Below are 22,603 nucleotides of genomic sequence, written 5' to 3' on the forward strand. Positions count from 1 at the left end.
ACTGGGGCCCAGTGAGCCTGCTGGGATCCTAGACCTGGTCCTCTGCCCTCCAAGGCCAGAGGCGCGCCTAAGCCCCACCCCCATCCCCTCAGGGCCTTTTCCTAAGCACAGGCCCCACCCACCACCTAAACCCCACCCCTGCCTAAGCCCCGCCCCCCTGAGCCAAGGCCTTCTCATGCTTTATTTTCTTCTTCTTCTCCTTTTTTTTTTTTTTTTTTTTTTTTTTACTATGGTGGCTATTTTTTACGTTCAGGTCATTGCTTCATCTATATTTTTATTTTTTTATTCTTTCTAACATCTGCTAGTTTTCTAATCTAATTTTATTTTTTACTCTTTGTTATTGTTCTGCTCCATTTTTTCTTTTCTTTTTTTTTTTTTTTTTTTGCCACCCCACATGGCTTGCAGGATCTTGGTTCATGAGCCGGGGGTTGGGACAGAGCTCCTGTGGTGGGAGCTCCGAGTCCAAACCACTGGAATAACAAAGACCCCAAGGAATACGGACCGGAGTGAGGTCCCACAGAGGTCCTCATCTCGACACCAAGACACAGCTGTACCCAACAGCGTACAAACTCCAGTGCTGGAAGCCTCAGGCCAAACAACCAGTAAGACAGGAACACAATCCCACCCATCAAAAACAACAACAAAATAAAGAGACAACAAAAAAATATGTCACAGATGAAGGAGCAAGGTAAAAACCTACAAGACCAAATAAATGAAGAGGAAATAGGCAACCTAACTGAAAAAGAATTCAAAGTAATGATAGTAAAGATGATCCAGAATCTCGGAAATAGAATTGAGGCACAGACTGAGAAAATACAAGAAATGTTTAACAAAGATCTAGAAGAACTAAAGAACAAACAAACAGAAATGAACAACACAATAACTGAAATGAAAAATATACTAGAAGAAGATAAAAACAGAATAACTGAGGCAGAAAAACGAATAAGTGAGCTGGAAGACAGAAGGGTGGAAATAACTGCTGAGGAGCAGAAAAAAAGAAAAAAGAATGAAAAGAATTGAAGACAATCTCAGAGACCTCTGGGACAACACTAAACGCACCAAGATTCGAAATATAGGGGTCCCAGAAGAAGAAAAGAAAAAGAAAGTGTCTGAGAAAATATTTGAAGAGATTATGGTGGAAACTTTCCCTAACATGGCAAAGGAAATAGTCACCCAAGTTCAGGAAGTGCAGGGAGTCCCATACAGGATAAACCCTAGGAGAAACACACCAAGTCACATATTAATTAAACTAACAAAAATTAAATTCAAAGAAAAAATATTAAAAGCAGCAAGGGAAAAACAAAAAATAACATACAAAGGAATCCCCACGAGGTTATCAGATGATTTTTCAGCAGAAACTCTGCAGACCAGAAGGGAGGGGCAGGATATAATTAAAGTGGTGAAAGAAGGGCTTCCCTGGTGGCACAGTGGTTAAGAATCCACCTGCCAATACAAGGGACACAGGATCGAGCTCTGGTCCAGGAGGATCCCACATGCCGTGGAGCAACTAAGCCCGTGTGCCACAACCACTGAGCTTGAGCTCTAGAGCCTGCAAGACAAAACTACTGAAGCTGGCACACCTAGAGACCGTGCTCCACAACAAGAGAAGCCACTGCAATGAGAAGCCCGCACACCACAATGAAAAGTAGCCCTTACTCACTGCAACTAGAGAAAGCCCGCAAGGAGCAACAAAGACCCAACTCAGCCATAAACAAACAAACAAACAAACAAACAAATAAATAAAACCAAAAACTGATGAAAGAGAAAAACATACAAGCAAGATTACTCTACCCAGCAAGGATCTAATTCAGATTCAACAGAGAAATCAAAAGCCTTTCAGACAAGCAAAAGCTAAGAGAAGTCAGCGCCACCAAACCAGCTTTACAACAAATGTTAAAGGAAATTCTCTAGGCAGGAAACACAAGAGAAGAAAAAGACCCATAAAAGCAAACCCAAAATAATTAAGAAAATGGTAATAGGAACATACACGTCAATAATAACTTTGAATGTAAAAAGATTAAGTGCTCAAACCAAGACACAGACTGGCTAAATGGATACAAAAACAAGACCCATATACATGCTGTCTACAATAGACATGCTTCAGACCTAGGGACACAAGCAGACTGAAAGCGAAGGAATAGAAAAAGATATTCCATGCAAATGGAAATCAAAATAAAGGGGAAATAGCAATACTCATATCAGATAAAATAGACTTTAAAATAAAGACAGCTACAAGAGATAAGGAAGGACACTACATAATGATCAAGGGATCAATCCAAGAAGAAGATTATATAATTATAATTATAAATATTTATATTATAAATAATATTTATGCACCCAACAAAGGAGCACCTCAATACATAAGGCAAATGCTAACAACCATAAAAGGGGAAATCAACAGTAACACAATAAGAGTTAGGTGACTTTAACACCCCATTTACACCAACGGACAGATCATCCAAACAGAAAATAAATAAGGAAACACAAGCTTTAAATGACATAATAGACCAGATAGATTTAATGGATATTTATAGGACACTCCACCCAAAAGTGGCAGAATACACTTTCTTCTCAAGTGCACACAGAATATTCTCCAGGCTAGATCACATCATGGGTCATAACTGAAGCCTTGGAAAATTTAAGAAGATTGAAATCATACCAAGCATCTTTTCTGACCACAATGCTATGAGACTGGAAATCAATTACAGGAAAAAAACTGTAAAAAACACAAATACATGGAGGCTAAACAGTGTACTACTACATAACCAAGAGATCACTGAAGAAATCAAAGAAGAAATAAAAAAATACATAGAAACAAATGACAACGAAAACAGGACAACCCAAAACCTATGAAACACAGCAAAAGCAGTTCTAAGAGGGAAGTTTATAGCAATTCAATCTCATCTCAAGAAGCAAGAAAAATCTCAAATAAACAATCTAACCTAACACCTAAAGCAACTGGAGAAAAAAGGACAAAGAAAACCCAAAGTCAGTAGAAGGAAAGAAATCATAAAGATCAGAGTGGAAATAAATGAAATAGAAATGAAGAAAACAATAGCAAAGATCAATACAACTAAAAGTTGGTTCTTTGAGAAGATAAACAAAATTGATAAACCTTTAGCCAGCCTCATCAAGAAAAAAAGAGAGTGGACGCAAATTGATAAAATTAGAAATGAAAAAGGAGAAATCACAACAGACAGCACAGAAATACAAAGGATTATGAGACTACTACAAACAACTATATGCCAATAAAATGGACAACCACGAAGAAATGGACAAATTCTTAGAAAGGTACAATTTTTTAAGACTGAACCAGGAAGAATGAAAAATATAAACAGACCAATCACAAGTAATGAAACTGAAACTGTATTAAAAATCTTCCAACAAACAAAAAAGTCCAGGACCTGATGGCTTCACAGGCGAATTCTATCAAACATTTAGAGAAGAGTTAACACCTATCCTTCTCAAACTCTTCCAAAAAATTGCAGAGGGAGGAACACTCCCAAATTCATTCTACAAAGCCACCATCACCCTCATAGCAAAACCAGACAAAGATATTACAAAAAAAGAAAATTACAGACCAATATCACTGATGAACATAGATGCAAAAATCCTCAACAAAATACTAGCAAACAGAATCCAACAACACATTAAAAGGATCATACACCATGATCAAGTGGGATTTATCCCAGGAATGCAAGGATTCTTCAGTATATGCAAATCAATCAACGTGATACACCATATTAACAAATTAAGGAATAAAAACCATATGATCATCTCAATAGATGCAGAAAAAGCTTTGCACACAATTCAACACCAATTTACAATAAAAACTCTCCAGTGGGGCTTCCCTGGTGGCGCAGTGGTTGAGAGTCCGCCTGCTGATGCAGGGGACACAGGTTCGTGCCCCAATCCAGGAAGATCCCACATGCCGCGGAGCGGCTGGGCCTGTGAGCCATGGCTGCTGAGCCTGCGCATCTGGAGCCTGTGCTCCGCAGTGGGAGAGGCCACAACAGTGAGAGGCCCGCGTACAGCAAAAAAAAAAAAAAAAAAAAAAAAACTCTCCAGAAAATGAGCATAGAGGGAACCTACCTCAACATAATAAGGGCCATATATGACAAACCCACAGTAAACAACATACTCAATGGTGAAAAAACAAAACCATTTCCACTAAGATCAGGAACAGGACAAGGATGTCCACTCTCACAACTCTTATTCAACATAGTTTTGGAAGTCCTAGCCATGGCAATCATAGAAGAAAAAGAAATAAAAGGAATACAAATTGGAAAAGAAGAAGTAAAACTGTCACTGTTTGCAGATGACATGATACTATGCATAGAAAATCCTAAAGATGACACCAGAAAACTACTAGAACTAATCAATGAACTTGGTAAGGTTGCAAGATGCAAAATTAATGCACAGAAGTCTCTGGCATTCCTATACACTAACAATGAAATATCAGAAAGAGAAATTAAGGAAACAACCCCATTTACCATTGCAACAAAAAGAATAAAATATTGAGGAATAAACCTACCTATGGAGGCAAAAGACTTGTACTTAGGAAACTATAAAACACTGATGAAAGAAATCAAAGGTGACATAAACAGATGGAGAAATATACCATGTTCTTGGATTGGAAGAATAAATATTGTGAAAATGACTATACTACCCAAAGCAAACTACAGATTCAGTGCAATCCCTATCAAACTACCAATGGCAATTTTCACGGAACTAGAACAAAAAACTTTACAATTCGTATGGAAACACAAAAGGCCCCGAACAGCCAAAGCAATTTTGAGAAAGAAAAACGGAGCTGGAGGAATCAGGCTACCTGACTTCAAACTATACTATACAAAGCTACAGTAATCAAGACAATATGATATTGGCACAAGAACAGAAATATAGATCAACGGTACAGGATAGAAAGCCCAGAGATAAACCCACACACATATGGTCACCTAATTTATGACAAATGAGGCAAGAACATACAATGGAGAAAAGACAGCCTCTTCAATAAGTGATGTTCGGGGACTTCCCTGGTGGCACAGTGGTTAAGAATCCGCCTGCCAATGCAGCGGACATGGGTTTGAGCCTTCGTCTGGGAAGATCCCTCATGTCATGGAGCAACTAAGCCCATGAGCCACAACTACTGAGCCTGCGCTCTAGAGCTCACAAGCCACAAGTACTGAGCCTGTGTGCCGCAACTACTGGAACCCGTGCACCTAGAGCCCGTGCTCCACAACAAGACAAGCCACTGCAATGAGAAGCCCGTGCACTGCAATGAAGAGTAGGCCCTGCTTGCCACAACTAGAGAAAGCCCATGTACATCAATGAAGCCCCAACGCAGCCAAAAAGAAAAAAAGAAGAAAAAAGTGGTGCTGGACAAACTGGGCAGCTACATGTAAAAGAATGAAATTAGAACACCACCTAACACCACACACAAAAATAAACTCCAAATGGATTAAAGACCTAAATGTAAGACTGGACACTATAAAACTCTTAGAGGAAAACAGGAAAAATACTCGTTGACACAAAAATAAACTCCAAATGGATTAAAGACCTAAATGTAAGACTGGACACTATAAAACTCTTAGAGGAAAACAGGAAAAATACTCGTTGACATAAACCACAGCAAGATCTTTTTTGACCCACCTCCTAGAGTAATGAAAATAAAACCGATCCCTGGTCCAGGAATATCTCACATGCTGCGGAGCAATCAAGGCTGTGCACCACAACTACTGCGCCTGAGCTCTAGAGCCTGTAAGCCAAAACTACTGAGCACACATGTCACAACTACTGAAGCCCATGCACCTAGAACCCATGCTCGGCAACAAGAGAAGCCACTGCAATGAGAAGCCCTCACACTGCAACAAAGAGTAGCCCTTGCTCACCGCAACTAGAGAAAGCCCGCATGCAGCAATGAAGACCAAACGCAGCCAAAAATAAATAAATAAATTTCTTTTTTAAAAATCTACAAACAATAAATGCTGGAGAGGGTGTGGAGAAAAGTGAACCATTTTGCACCGTTGGTGGGAATATAAATTGATACAGCCATTATGGAGAACAGTATGGACGTTCCTTAAAAAACTAAAAATAGAACTACCATATGACCCAGCAATCCCACTACTGGACATATACCTATAGAAAAGCATAATTCAAAGGGACATATGTACCCCAATGTTCACTGCAGCACTATTTACAATAACCAGGACATGGAAACAACCTAAATGTCCAACAATAGATGAATGGATAAAGAAGATGTGCTACATATATACAGGGGAATATTACTCAGCCATAAAGAGGAATGAAATTGGGTCATTTGTAGAAATGTGGATGGACAAAGAGTCTGTCATAGAGAGTGAAATAAGCCAGAAAGAGAAAAACAAACGTTGTATATTAACACATATATGTGGAATCTAGAAAAATGGTACAGATGAACCTATTTTTAGGGCAGGAATAGAGACGGAGATGTAGAGAATGGACATGTGGACACAGTGGGGGAAGGGGAGGGTGGGACGAACTAGGAGATTAGGTTTGACATAAATACACTACCATGTGCAAAATAGATAGCTAGTGGGAACCTGTTGTAAAGCACAGGGAGCTCAGCTCGGTGCTCTGTGATGACCTAGATGTGGAGGAAGGGGGGGAGGGAGGTCCAAGAGGGAGGGGTTATAGGTATACATATAGCTGATTCACTTCATTGTACAGCAGGAACTAACACAACATCGTAAAGCAATTTTACTCCAATAAAAAAAAAAAAGAAAAAAAGAAACCAATGGGTCAATGATGAAATCAGACAGGAAATTAAAAAACACCTTGAGACAAATGACAATAAAAACACAACCATACAAAATCTATGGGACGCAGCAAAAGCAGTTCTTAGAGGGAAGTTCACAGTAATAGAGGCCTTCCTCAAAAAACAAGAAAAATCTCAAATAAATAACCTAACCTACTATCTAAAAGAATTAGAAAAAGAAGAACAAACAAAACCTGAAGTTAGCAGAAGGAATGAAATAATAAAGGTCAGAGCAGAAATAAATAAAATAGAGATTAAAAGAACAATAGAGGGCTTCCCTGGTGGCGCAGTGGTTGAGAGTCCGCCTGCCGATGCAGAGAACGCGGGTTCGTGCCCCGGTCCGGGAAGATCCCACATGCCGCGGAGCGGCTGGGCCCGTGAGCCATGGCCGCTGAGCCTGCGCGTCCGGAGCCTGTGCTCCGCAACGGGAGAGGCCACAACAGTGAGAGGCCCACGTACCACAAAAAAAAAAAAAAAAAAAAAAAAAGAACAATAGAGAAAAATCAATAAAACCAAGAGCTGGCTCTTTGAAAGGGCAAACAAAATCGACAATCCTCTGGCCAGGCTCACAAAGAAGAAAAGAGAGAGGACCCAAATAAACAAAATAAGAAATGAAAGAGGAGAAATAACAACCGATACCACAGAAATAAAAAAAAAACATTAAGAGAATACCATAAATAATTATATGCCAACAAATTGGACAACCTAGAAAAAACAGACAAGTTTCTTTTTTTTTATTCAGACAGAAAGTCACAAAAATTATAATCATCCTCATCAGTTCACTCAGTCCCATGTAATTAATTTTTTTTCATCTTGATCTTTTGTTAGCACTTTTATGAATTCATCAGTTTTCCATTAGAGTTCTGAAAATGCTTATTCATTCAGTTCAGCAGTATCAGACAAGTTTCTAAAAACATTCAGCCCACTAAAACTGAATCGAGAAACAGATAATTTGAACACAGCAATCACTAGAAGTAAAATAGAGTCTGTAATTTTTTTTAAAAATCCCAGCAAACGAAAGTCCAGGGCCAGATGGCTTCACTGGGAAATTCCACCAAACATACAAAGAAGAACTTACACTGATCCTTCTCAAACTCTTCCAAAAGATGGAAGAGGAGGGAACACTCCCAGTCATTCTATGAAGCCATCATCACCCTGATACCAAAACCAGACAAAAATAACAAAAAAGAAAATTACAAGCCAGATCAGTATCTTTGATGAAGACCTAAACAGACATTTCTCCAAAGAAGACAAACACATGGCCAATAGGCACATGAAAAGATGCTCAACATCACTAATTATTAGAGAAATGCAAATCAAAACTACAATGAGGTATCACCTCACACCAGTCAGAATGGCCATCATCAAAAAGTCTACAAATAATAAATGCTGGAGAGGGTGTAGAGAAAAGGGAACCCTCCTATACTGTTGGTGGGAATGTAAACTGGTGCTGCAACTACGGAAAACAATATCAAGTTTTTTCTTTTTATGTGGACCATTTTTAAAGTCTTTATTGAATTTGTTACAATATTGTTTTTGTTTTATGTTTTGGTTTTTTGGCCCCAAGGCATGTGGGATATTAGCTCCCTGACCAGGGATCGAACCTGCACCCCCCGCATTGGAATGCGAAGTCCTACCACTGGACCACCAGGGAAGTCCCCTGAGATCTTAAAAAACAAGAAATAGAGTTGTCATATGTTCCAGCAATCTCACTCCTGGGCATATATCTGGAGAAAACTATAATTCAAAAATTGGATGCACTCCAATGTTCATAGCAGCACTATTTACAGTAGCCAAGACATGGAAGCGGGGGACTTCCCTGGCGGTCCAGTGGTTAAGACTCCATGCTCCCAGTGCAGGGGGCACGGGTTCAATTCCTGGTCAGGGATCTAAGATCCTGCATGCCGCAGGGCATGGTCAAAAAAAAAACAAACCCACAAGTGTGAATAAAAAAAAAAAAAAAAAAAAAGGACATGGAAGCAACTTAAATGTACATCTACAGGTGAATGGATAAAGAAGATGTGGTATGTATATACAATGGAATACTACTTAGCCATAAAAAAGAATGAAATAATGCCATTTGCAACAACATGGATGGGCCTAGAGATTATCATACTAAGTGAAACAAGTCAGAAAGAGAAAGACAAATATCACATGGTATCACTTATATGTGGAATCTAAAATAAAAAATGATACAAATGAATTTATTTACAAAACAGAAACAGACTCACAAACTTAGAGAACTACTTATAGTTACCAAAGGGGAAAAGGGATGGAGGAGGGATAAATTAAGAGTTTGGGATTAGCAGATAAAACTAATATATATATAAGATAGATACAAGGTCCTACTGTCTATCACAGGGAACTATACTTGATATCCTGTAATAATCCAAAATGAAAAAAATATGAAAAACAATATGTATATACTATATGTATAAACTGAATCACTCTGCTGTACACCAGAAACTAACACAACACTGTATACCAACTATACTTCAGTAAACAAATAAATAAATAAATGTTCAAAAGTTGCAGGATATAGATAAAGCAGACCTAGAGGGAAATATATAGCATTAAACATTTATATTATGAAAGAAGAAAAATCAGTGATGTAAACCAGGGGTCAAACTATGGTCTGATGCTCATTTTTGTAAATAGGCTTTTATTTTAATATAGCAACATCTATCCGTTTCCTGTCTGTGGCTGTTTCCACACTACAAAGGGTGAATTGAGTAGCTGTGGTAGAGACTATCTGGCCCATTAAGCTTAAGATATTTATTCTCTGGCCTTTTACAAAAAGAAGTTTGCTGACCCTGACCTAACTTCTATTTTAAATTTATTTATTTATTTATTTATGGCTGTGTTGGGTCTTTGTTGCTGAGCGTGGGCTTTCTCTAGTTGCGGTTAGCAGGGGCTACTCTTCGCTGTGTTGTGCAGGCTTCTCATTGTGGTGGCTTCTCTTGTTGCGGAGCATGAGCTCTAAGTATGCAGGCTTCAGTAGTTGTGGCACATGGGCTCAAGAGCGCAGGCTCAGTAGTTGTGGTGCACGGGCTTAGTTGTTCTGCGGCATGTGGGATCTTCCCGGACCAGGGCTCGAACCCATGTCCCTGCATTGGCAGGCGGATTCTTAACCACTGTGCCACCAGGGAAATCCCTAACTTCTATTTTAGGAAACTAGAAGAAGGAATAGCAAGTGATGCAAAAAATAAGCAGAAAAAAGGAATTAAGAGCAGAAATCAATGGAAAAGAAAACAGAAATATAGAGAAAAGTCAATGAAACCAAAAACTAGTTCTTTAAGTAAAATTAATAAACCTTTAATCACGCTGATCAGGAAAAGAAGTTATCACCAATACAAGGAATGAGTGTGGGGCCACTACAGATCCTACACACATTAAAAGAATAAGGAAATATTATGAAATACATGCCAATAAATTTGAAAAATTAAATGAACCAACTCCTTGAACGACACAAACTACCAAAACTTGCTCAAGAAGAAACCGATAACATCAATAGCCCTAGGTACTACAGATACTAAATTTGTGGTTAAAAACTTTCTTCCAAAGAAAACAAAAGACCAATAACCCCCAGGAATGTAGACAAAAATCTATAATAAAAGTTTAGCAAAGAGAATACAGCAGCATCTCTTAAACATCTGGTTCAATAATAGCCAGATTCTTATATCTGTTTCTACATTCAATCTATTGTGATACATATTGTTTTAAAGTATATAAGGAAAATATGGCTTTACACAGACATATAGCTGGAAAATGGAAGAATATTTTAATAGATATTTCAAATAACTCAGTTCTTTGATACCATATTAAAACTCAGCAAATAGTTGCTTTTAAAAGATTAGTTGCAATGTAGAAACAGAAAACTGTCAATGAATTTTTCATGCTCTGCTACATGGAAATCCATTGGTCTAATTTGCACCCTGAATGAAATTTTTACCCGTGCATAATTTTGTAATAACATGCATTGGTCATCTGAAAAATGATCTTCCAGATGTTGACATATTTTATCTTTTTTTTTTTTTTTTTGTGGTACGTGGGCCTCTCGCTGTTGTGGCCTCTACAGCTGGGGAGCACAGGCTCTGGACGCACAGGCTCAGCGGCCATGGCTCACGGGCCCAGCCGCTCCACGGCATGTGGGATCTTCCCAGACCGGGGCACGAACCTGTGTCCCCTGCATCGGCAGGCGAACTCTCAACCACTGCGCCACCAGGGAAGCCCTTTATCATATTTTAAAGATCACATTCATTAGTTTCACCACCAATTTCATCAGAAAACTCTTTACTAGGGAAGTTTTCAGTTTATTGTGACAGATACAAGTTTTCCAAAATTTTGATATCTGTCTTTAAAGCTCCACTTTTTTCTCCAGTTTTTTTTTTTTTTTTTTTTTTGGCCGTGCCAGGTGGCACATGAGATATTAGCTTCCCAACCAGGGATTGAACCCGCACCCCCCTGCACTGGAAGCACAGAGTCCTAACCTCTGGACCACCAGCGAAGTCTCTTTTTCTCCACTTTTACTGACATATAATCGACATACAGCTCTGTATCAGTTTCAGGTGTACAGCATAATGACCTGACTTACATATATTGTGAAATGATTACCACAGTAAGTTTAGTTAATCATCATTCATCCTCTCATATAGATGCAAAATTAAAGAAATAGAAAAAAAACCTTTTTCCTTGTGATGAGAACTCTTAAGATCTACTCCCTCAACAAATTTCAAATATACCATACAGTAGTGTGAACTACAATCATCATGTTGTACATTACAACCCCAGTACTTATTATAACTGGAAGTTCACTCAATTCCTTCACTCCTTACCCCACACTTCTGGTAACCACAGTCTGATCTCCTTTTCTGTGAATTTTTTAAATTAATTTTTTATTAAGGTATAGTTGACATGTAACATTATATTAGTTTCAGGTGTACAACATAATGATTTAATATTTGTATTACTGTGAAATGTTCATCACAATAAGACTAGTCAACATCCATCACCGTACATAATTACCAAAAAAATTTTTTTCTTGTGATGAGGAATTTTAAGAACTACTCTCTTAGCAACTTTCAATTATGCAATACAGTATTATTAACTATAGCCACCATGTTGTATATTACATTCCCATGACATTTATTTTAAAACTGGAAGTCTGCACCTTTTGACCTACTTCATTCATTTCACCCACTCCCCAGCTGCCCACCTCTGGCATTTCAGCAATATACCAATCTCTGTTCTCTGTATCTATGAGCTGTTTGGTTTTTGTTTTTGTTTTTTTAAGATTCCACATATAAGTGAGATCATACAGTATTTGTCTTTATCTGTCTGACTTAATTCACTTGGCATAATGCTCTCAAGGTCCATCCATGTTGTCTCAAATGGCAAGATTTCATTCTTTTTTATGGCTGAGTAATATTCCATTGTGTGGTGTGTGTGTGTGTGTGTGTGTGTGTGTGTGTGTGTGAGAGAGAGACATTTCCTTTATTCATTAATTCATTTATGGACACTTAGGTTGTTTCCATATCTTGGCTATTATAAATAATGCTGCAGTGAACATGGGAGTACATAGTTTTTTGAGGAACCTCCATACTATTTTCCATAGCAGCTGCACCAATTTATATTCCCATCAACAGTGCAGTGTTTTTTATTTTTCCCTTGGATTCCATATGTAAATGAGATCATACAGTATTTGTTCTTTCTCTGAAACTTGACTTCACATAAAGCATCCATCCATGTTACCACAAATGGCAGGATTTTCATCTTTTTAAGGACTGAATAATATTCCATTATATATATATATATATATATATATATATATATATATATATATATATATATAAAATATATACCTCACAACTTCCTTATCCATTTATCTGTGAATGGGCACTTAGGTTGTTTCCATTTAAATTTTATTATTAGCAAAAACTACTGCCGGGCTTCCCTGGTGGCGCAGTGGTTGAGAATCTGCTAATGCAGGGGACACGGGTTCGAGCCCTGGTCTGGGAGGATCCCACATGCTGCGGAGCAACTAGGCCCGTGAGCCACAACTACTGAGCCTGCGCGTCTGGAGCCTGTGCTCCGCAACAAGAGAGGCCGCCATAGTGAGAGGCCCATGCACTGCAATGAAGAGTGGCCTCCGCTTGCCACAACTAGAGAAAGCACTCACACAGAAACGAAAGACGCAACACAGCAAAATAAAATAAATAAATTAATAAACTCCTACCCCCAACATCTTAAAAAAAAAAAAATACTGCCAATTGTTTTCCTTGAAGTGCCATGTTCACATCATTCATTTATAAGGAAAATGTCTGCCCAACATTAAAATTAGAACAGCCTTAGTTTGTCTGTCAATCATTTAAGTAAAAATAGTGTTTCAAGAAAGGGTAATTTGCTTGTAACTCAAACAACTGAACAAGTGCTCTTCCTCCAGATAACCACTGTACTTCTTTATTATCTAACACAAGTGCTTTATGTATACTCCAAATTTGTCATGCAGAATATTAAAAAAGACAGGTAATCAATGTTCCAGATTTAATAAAATAATCTGTACTGCTTTTCAAGCACATTTTAAAAAGAAAATGGTATTTAAAAAATTGCAAGGCTGAAAAGAAAAACATTGCATGGCAGTGAGGAATACCATGACTACTTGTACAGTTTGGTGCCACTGCTTGATTGGTGCTAAGGCCCAGCAGTGCTACCCACCATTGCTTTTGTATCACCAATGCATGTGCAAACAGAGAGAAAAAGGCGAATAATATCTTAGCATTATTATGAAAGTTTTTTCAACTTGCAGACCCCCTGTACAGGTCTCAAGGGCCCCAGGGGTCCACATACCAAACCTTGACAAACTCTCCTAAATAAACCCTAAATACACCCATAGAAGAATTTTTTTCAATCATTGCTGTTTTATTTTTTGACCGAACCTGAGTTTTTGGTTAAAAGGTATTAAATCCCTTTACACATCTACTTATAAATTGTTTGGTTTCATTTATGTGATCTTAAGATGTTTAATGCTTCCTTGTATTTGATACAGTAATACTTCCACATGATATAAAATTTAAACAGTACAAAAGGGCATTCTGTGAAGAGTAAGTCTCTTTCTTATCCCAGACCCCAGTATTCCTCTCTGGAAGCAACCACTGCCAATATATCTTGGAGACTACCTTGTTAACACATATAGATCCACTTCATTTACTTTTAAAGGCCTATGACTTATATTGCCAAAATACCCTCTAGGAAGGCTGTAGCAGTTTACCTCTCTAACCAGCAATATGAAAATGTCCATTTGCTCATACTTTTTCCAAAAGAGATACCATTTTAAAAAATGAATTTGTCTTATTGTTTAATTTATATTTCTTTGAATTCTAATTACACTAAACAATTTTTCATTTTCTTAGTGGGCATTTTTTTTTTCTATTTTTGTGAACTACCTCTTTGTGTCTTTGCCCATTTTTCTACTGGGGTACCGATCTTTTTGTTAATAATTTGGAAGCGTTTTTATATATCCTTTATTACTATAAGGATAGTAATCCTTTGACTACTAAATGTTAATATTTTTGCCCAGTTAATGTTTTATTTTTACTAAAATGTGACTATGTATCACATAATGTCATAGCTGGTACAGGGTTTAAGGGCATCAGATCAAACCAATACTTTCAATTTATAGATGAGGAAGCTGATGCAAAGCAGTGAAGTGACTTGCCCAGGGTTGGAAGTTAGTGAAAAGGCTTAGATTAGGATCCAGAGTTTCTGACTCTTTCCTGGATGGATGCAAGGATGACATACCTGGATTCAAATGGGTCCTGCTTCTCCAGAGGTCTTACTCTTTTCTTCGTCACTGCCAATTTAGTCAAGTCCACGTACTTTGTCTCTCCATTGCTGTAAGTGAACTCAAGAACACTATTCCATTCCCCTTGTACTCTGCATACAACAGTGTTGGTGATGTTGTGCTTTACTTCACCTGTAACCCTAGAAGCAGGCAGAAAAAAAAAAAAGATATGCTCTAGTAAGTAATATTGCTTATTTCTTAGGAAGTCTGAAACCCAGAATGTACTTTGTGAATTCTGTTTAAATTAGTTACACATATCACTTCAATTTGTCAGCGCCAAAGTCAGTTACAATTACAAGTCAATTTGTCGGTTACAAAATCTTTGTAAATCCCTGATAGTTTCCTAGATAATTTTTTCAAATAACATCAATTTAATTTGAGAAAGAATACTAGGAATCAAACTGGAGACTTAGTTACTATAAATGATCACAAAGTGTGGTATTTTAAATGCTTGCTACAAACAACCATTATAATATTAAAACTAGGAATATGAAAAATATTAACATTTCTTTTTTATTACAGTATAAAAATGTTACAACACTACAGCCTATTCAACTTTTTTTCAAACTAGTCCTATTTAAAAGTTTAGAGTCCCTATATTTTAAATTCTGGATATATAGATTCTGTATAAAACCACATAAGCTTAATTTTAAATTAAATATAGAAACCAGACAAATCAGTAAGAGGTAGAAAAAAATAAAAGATACATTAAACATTTGTTAATTCTCCTGACAAAAAGAGCACTGGTATACAAAAATTATCACTATCTACACAAAACTCAGAGAACTCAAGCACTAATGTTGTTGAAAGTTTAATGAGTTATCTGGCTGGATTATCAACAGACAGACAGGATGCAGCTCAAATGAAGGCTGGAATAGAAACAGGTCTAATTATTTTTAATGAAGTACTTTATGTTCACTGTCAGACACAAACAACAACAGGGTCAGATTCGACAGAGGTTCAGAACTCAAAGAATAGTGGGCAAATGTTAGGTTCTGGCCAGTGTGCCAGGGATTATGGTTTATGTGGATTCAAAAGAGAATCCAAGGACTTCCCTGGTAGTCCAGTGGGTAAGACTCTACACTTTCAATGCAGGGGACCCAGGTTCAATACTTGGTCAGGGAACTAGATCCCACATGCATGCTTCAACTAAGAAGTCCGCATGCCGCAACTAAAACCAGGCTCAGCCAAAATATAAATGAATGAATGAATATTAAAAAAAGCTGGGGGGCAGAATCCAAAGAACCAAAGCCCAGGTTCAGGTGACAGCTCAGGAACCATAAGTAGCGTTTGCCAGATATAAGCTAAGGGCCTGGGAAGCAGAAGGTTGTAGTTGAATTTAGGAAGTCCATAGTTTTTAAGCAGGAGAAGTGAATGGTCTACAAATTCAGAGCTCAAGGCAGAGGTGTAGGAGCCAATAAGCAAATGAGCCAGATCTTAGAGATCAAAGTGTACGAGGGTTTGGAATCTAAGAGCAGACCAAACATCCAAAATTAAACGTTAGGCATAATTGTAGCTCATTGGACACAAAGAACACCATGACTACAAGTCTGCTTGATTACAGCAGGAGTGGGAATTCTAGGTTATACCTCAAAGCGTTTGAACTTAAATAACTACACTGCTAAGGGTTTTTGCCTGACTGAATGTTTTTTGTGACATCCATGTTTCCTCTCTGATCCCACTTGCCAACATTGTTGCCTTCCTTGAAAATTTATCTGTAGCCAAACATGATATGAAGAGATGACACTGAACACTTACCTCTTCCATCTTCCAACCACATATACCCAGAACTATATTCTGCAAACTGAGAAATAATAATCCGTTTCTCACTTGATCTTTCTTTTACTGCCACAATCTCTCAAGTTATCATTATCTCCTTCACAAGCCTTTCCACTTAAAAAGTAACAAGCCCTAGGTCCCTGTTCATGCGTGCTGGGTTACACAGGGTCTTTGCTGCTTAGTGCAGCTACACAGCAAGAGCATCGTGACAAGAACTGGGGCAGGGAACAAGAATTGCACATGCTAAAGGCAGGCCATGAGGAACTTGCAGAAGGAGCATAAGGAGGAAGAAGGGCCTCGCCTCATTTTGCTTAAAACAATTCTTCTTAACAGTCTAATGCAGGGTTAGTGAACTTCTATAAAGGACCAGAAAGTAAATATCTTAGGATTCGTGGGCCAGGCTGTCTCTGTCACAACTTGACTCTCTCACTGTAGCAGGAAAGCAATCACAGACAATATGTAAATGAATATCTAAATATCTAAAGCATATAAATCTAGGTCTTGTATCAAATAATGATATGGAATACGCTGCCTTTAAAATACTTACCAAAGAGTTAAATTTTAAGTTGTCATCCTACTCATCTCTAAAGTGAGGAAAACTGATAAGCGCTAAGGCGTTTACTGTCTCACTTTCTAAGAACGACATCAAGTTGACTTTTTTTTTATATTTACTTATTTATTTGGCTGCGCAAAGTAAGTCTTAGTTGCAGCACGCAGGATCTTTGTTGCCGCGGGCAGGATCTTCGTTTCGACATGCAGGATCTAGTTCCCTGACCAGGGATCGAACCTGGGCCCCCTGCATTGGGAGCGTGGAGTCTATCCACTGGACCACCAGGGAAGTCCCCAAGTTGACTTTTTAGATTATCTAGACCCTGTCTCTATAGCTATTTAGAATACCAGAAAATCATTGGATATATTAACTTGGCTTCATATAGAAAAATTTTATTTAAAGATTGAAAGTTAAGACTTCAGCTTTGGGTTTTATTGATGTATATGTAAGAAATACCACATGAAGGGAATTACATCTTATGCAGAACTAAAGACGACATTGTCCTATTATGTTACTCAATGCCACTACATAAGAATACTTGATACAAATCCCTTCAAAATTTAATACCAGGAAAGTAGTTTGTCTCTCCTGAAAAAGTGATAGGCGTCCTTTATCAGACAATAAGAAGTATGTTGAGTATCATGTTGCTCTTTTTACTTTAGCAGAAGAGTATTTTCAGGTACAATAATTACCTAATCCCAGGTTCACAGCATTATTGTCCTTTTCCATCACTATGGTGACTATAATAACAGACTTTACTTTTAATTGTCTATTATACATGAGTTTTTCCTAAAAGCCTTATAAATGCTTTCCAAAGATAGGGTCCTGCATTCTAATATTAGACTAAAACCTTAGGCAGAGATTGTCTTTTTACTTTTCTATATCTTCAGTGTGCAGAAAAGTATGCCACTTAGCAGTTAGTTAACATAAATCTTAATGCCATTATACTGCTACATATATTTAAAAAATCACCATCCTAAAGTGAGTGTGGAAAATGGGATCAGGAGATGGACAAGGGCATGAGGAATAGTTAACTAGGCCTGTCTGGCTCCATCAGAGAGAGTTGTGGAAAATGAGGGAGTAAGGAAAGACAAGTGGAAGATAATATATTTATATCAAATGCAGACAGCAGATAATGTGTCTGCCTGATTGCAGACAGCAGTAGAAAAACTAGGCTATGTCTGAGGAGGGAGGCATGGTTATTAATAAAGACATGAAAAAGAGTCAGTTAAAATATTCTATAAAACTGAAGAAGAAAAGATAACAAAATAGAGAAGTCTGTTTCAAATATGAATTTTTTTTTTTTTTTTTTTGCGGTACGCGGGCCTCTCGCTGTTGTGGCCTCTCCCATTGCGCAGCACAGGCTCCGGACACCCAGGCTCAGCAGCCATGGCTCACAGGCCTAGCCACTCTGCGGCATGTGGGATCTTCCCGGACCGGGGCACAAACCCGTGTCCCCTGCATTGGCAGGCGGACTCTCAACCCCTGCGCCACCAGGGAAGCCCCAAATATGAATCTTTTAAACGAGAAATTAGGTAAAACCATTGGTCTTAAGGGAAATCAGAGCGGAAAAAATGAGGAAACTTTGGAGTCAACCAAAAGTATACTTCCAAGTAACAAAAAGATCCAATACTTGTGGCCTTGTGGATAGGTAAAAAAGTATGAAGGGAGAAAAGAAGCCAATTTAAATAAGAAATTCAAAGAAATAAGATGGCAAATATAATGACTGATCACTAACAAACCAAGGATATCTATCTAAAATTATTAGGAGTCTTAAAAGAGTCAAAGTATGAAAACCAAGAGAAAATTTCTATGCAGGATATTTGCAGCAAGGAGCCATCTAAATGTCATGGCAATGGTAAGATTTGGGGGATGAATTTTGATTCTCTAAATTAAGGTAGTCCTGGCAATATGATAAATTATAGCTTATATTTATTATTATAATTTAAGGCAAGATAAAGCACTGGTTCAGGACAAATGTTTGGATATTCTGCATTTGACAAAAAAATTAACCTGAGCTCAAAACTATAATCTGAGTTTTTATAAAGGGACGTTTGAAACATAATCAAGACTTAAAAATTAATCAGAATAGCTATCATATAGTTGAGCTGTTACAAAATTTGAAGAAAATTCTGAACATGCAAGTGAGGTAACATTATGTGTACTAGATACGAAATAGGTGTTAACTGAAAACTATCAGAAAATTCATATGTAGAAAACAAATGAACGTATGTGGGAAAGCCTTTAACAGCCTCTTATTTCCTTCTTGGTAGCAGAGATTTAATAATGGAAAGGAACCCACTGAATCATAATAAATATGGGAAAGTTCTCACTCATGGCTTAACATGTGATAATGCATATGGATAGAATAAATATGGGAAATCCTTAAAAGGGATTTTATCTCTTAATCAACCCAAGAAAGTTCACAGAGGAGAGGAACCTTATGATGAATAATAATGATTTCAAAAAAGTCCACAGTCGTGGACTTCCCTGGTGGCCCAGTGGGTAAGACTACACACTCCCGATGCAGGGGGCCAGGGTTTGATCCCTGGTCGGGGAACTAGATCCCACATGCATGCTGCAACTAAGAGTTTGCATGCCACAACTAAGAGTCTGCATGACGCAACAAAGATCCCACATGCTGCAACTAAGACCCGGAGCAGCCAAATAGATAAATAAATAAATATATATATATATATATATTAAAAAAAAAAGATGTGATATATATCTTAAAAAAACAGAGTATTACTCAGCCATAAAAAAGAATGAAATATTGCCATTTGCAACAACATGGATGGACCTAGAGAATATTATGCTTAGTGAAGTAAGTCAGATAGAGAAAGACAAATACTATATGATATCACGTATATGTGGAATCTAAGAAATAATACAAATGAATGTATATGCAAAACAGAAACAAGACTCACAGATATAGAAAACAAACTTGTAGTTAACAAAAGGGAGAAGGAAGTGGGGGAGGGGCAAATTAGGGGTATGGGATTAACAAACTGTTGATACTACATATAAAATAGATAAGCAACAAAGATATATTATATAGCACAGGGAATTATACCCATTATCTTGTAATAACCTATAATGGAATATAATCTGCAAAAATACTGAATTACTGTCTTATATACCTGAAACACAATATTATAAATCAAATATACTTCAATTAAAAAAAAGAAAAGAAATTCATCAATATCATTGTCAATAAAAAGTGCTGGACTTGGAAAATTTATCACTGTAGTTGTGTCCCCTAAGCATTTGACTCAATTATATACTTTCAAGAATGGTTTCACCAATGCAGGAATGTTACAGGGATATAGATTTCAACTTTAACTTCATATAAATAAGGGGAGTCTGAAAATGGAATAGGCTGCCTCATGCATTATGAGTTCGGTACTAATAATAATGTACCAACACAATGAACAGATCAGTTATCAGGTATGATGCAAAAGGATTTAGACACCTAGCAAATGTTGGTGTAGTGACTTCTAAAGTCCCTTCTAACTGTAAAGTTTGAATCCTGTGATCACTATGGTGAGAGGAGTAAGTAGAAGCACATATAACGAAGTGTGAACCATATTAAAACCTTCTCTAAGGATAAAAGGCGACTATTCTGACAATCTCCAGTGATTCTGTTTGGGTGATCTGTAATTTTATTTTTAATTCTCTGCTTCAGTGTTTTTGAAATCTGTGTTTTTTAAGGCCCATTCAATGCCTGGGAGCCAATAAATCTTTCTTTCCACTTCTAAGATTGTTGAGTACCAGTTGTCCGGTGAAGAAGTAAAATAGCTATATGCACTGAAAGTCTCATACGTGACTGAAGAGAGTGCATTTTGGTATAACCATGTAAGAAAACTGTTTGGCAGTAATAAAGTTAAAGTTTCATTCCCTACAGCCCAGCAATTCCACTCCTAGGTATCTACCAAACAGAAATTCATACATACATTCACAATGTTCTAGCAGCACTATTTGAAATGGCCCCAAATCAGCTTCTATACTTTTGTATGTATGTTATTCTTCAATAAAAGCTTTGTAGAAAAAGAAAACTATTCCTACTTCAGGACAGACAGAATAGACACCAAAAGCTTAAGGAAAGAGTCAGTATCCTTTTGAGGATCCTATTAGAAAACTTATCTTCATGTAGTTGGGTGATCTGGACGAGTGCTGAAAAGACCAACAAGCCACTAAAGGGGTATAATAACTGGCCGATTCCTAGATGGAATTAGAACAAAGCTACATTCAATACTGGTGCCTAAGATATTGGCTTCCATATTGTGCTTCTTGAACTATTTTTTATGATTAGATGTATTTTCATCCTAACTTGTAGCGATACTACCTCTACTGAGGTCTGGATCCAAGTCTGAATCCCTTTAAAGGCAGAAATTGGACCAGAAGCTACATATCCATTTGTTAGGAGTTCTAGTTTACAAGAGAAAATAGATCTGTCACTATTTTAAAACCAGATTGTGAGGGCTTCCCTGGTGGCGCAGTGGTTGAGAGTCCGCCTGCCGATGCAGGGGACACGGGTTCGTGCCCCGATCCCGGAAGATCCCACATGCCGCGGAGCGGCTGGGCCCGCGAGCCATGGCCGCGGAGCCTGTGTGTCCGGAGCCTGTGCTCCGCAACGGGAGAGGCCACAGCAATGAGAGGCCCGCGTACAGCAAAAAAAAAAAAAAAAAAAAAAAAAAAAAAAAAAAAACCAGATTGTGAGTTCCAGAATGCCTTCAAAGATCAAATATATTAAACAAAAAATAAACATGAATAAAAATCCAATCCCATTTCACATAAAACAAAGCAGAAAAAGAATAAGGAGTTATAATACAAGATCAAACTGATAGAATAAGAGCCAGGTATCACTAAAATATTCTTACCGGTGCAGTTTGCCACCATAAAATGGCTTAGTATGAAAAGTGATGCTGGCTGAATACCCAGTTTTTGCACAGTTGACACTGACTTTGCCACCCAGTTCTACCCAAGGAACAGTTAAAATTGACCGGGCATATGCACAAGGTAGAGAAAACGTATATTCTTCTCCATGCTCTAGTAGACTGAGGACTCCTGAATGTGAAAACATAAAAGTGGTTAATATCTTAAAAAAAAAAAAAAAGACAACTATGAAAAATCCATATTAAGTTTTTCTCCTGCCTGGTAAATGAACATCATAATTTTGCTTAATTTTCTTTTAGCTTTGGATGAAATTGGCTTCATTTACAATTGTATTTGACAACAATTCCTAGTAATAGTGAATCGAGGTTACTTTCATTATGACTTTATTATCCCTTTGGGGTTCATGGGACCAGAAAATGTTGCAGTGGAAACTGTTTAAGAGTTCTCTCTAATGCTCCTAAAAGTAAAATAAAACCTTAAGTCAGAATTTAAGTCCATGCTATACTGTATCATCATAAGATCTGATCATTAGTTAGTACTAATAACTTAAGCAGTTTTTGGAATAACTAAATACCTAACATTATAGAGTCATAGACCTTAATCTCAGATGGTATGATGGGGGGCAAGGGGGGGGAGAAAGTGTTCTTCATTCTATTCTATGCATATTAAGAAAGAAAAAAAGTAATTTTATGATATAAATTAAGGTCTTCATAATAATTTTGTTTGCCAAATTCTGAAGTAT

The 22,603-nt window shown here is 37.5% G+C and overlaps 1 protein-coding gene across 1 annotated transcript in view; it reads right to left on the reverse strand.

Moving 5' to 3' along the window:
• OSBPL11 (oxysterol binding protein like 11) overlaps positions 1-22,603 on the reverse strand; it is a 101,951-nt gene that overhangs the window by 15,084 nt on the left and 64,264 nt on the right. Inside the window, exons 10-11 of the mRNA XM_082625802.1 lie at positions 21,846-22,032; positions 14,594-14,776 (exon numbers count right to left, since the gene is read on the reverse strand). Coding sequence (XP_082481928.1) covers positions 14,594-14,776; positions 21,846-22,032 — 370 coding nt within the window. The remainder of the gene's footprint in view (positions 1-14,593; positions 14,777-21,845; positions 22,033-22,603) is intronic.

This window comes from Mesoplodon mirus (genome assembly GCF_964341445.2).
Source record: "Mesoplodon mirus genome assembly, chromosome: 6".
Lineage (NCBI taxonomy): Eukaryota > Metazoa > Chordata > Mammalia > Artiodactyla > Ziphiidae > Mesoplodon > Mesoplodon mirus.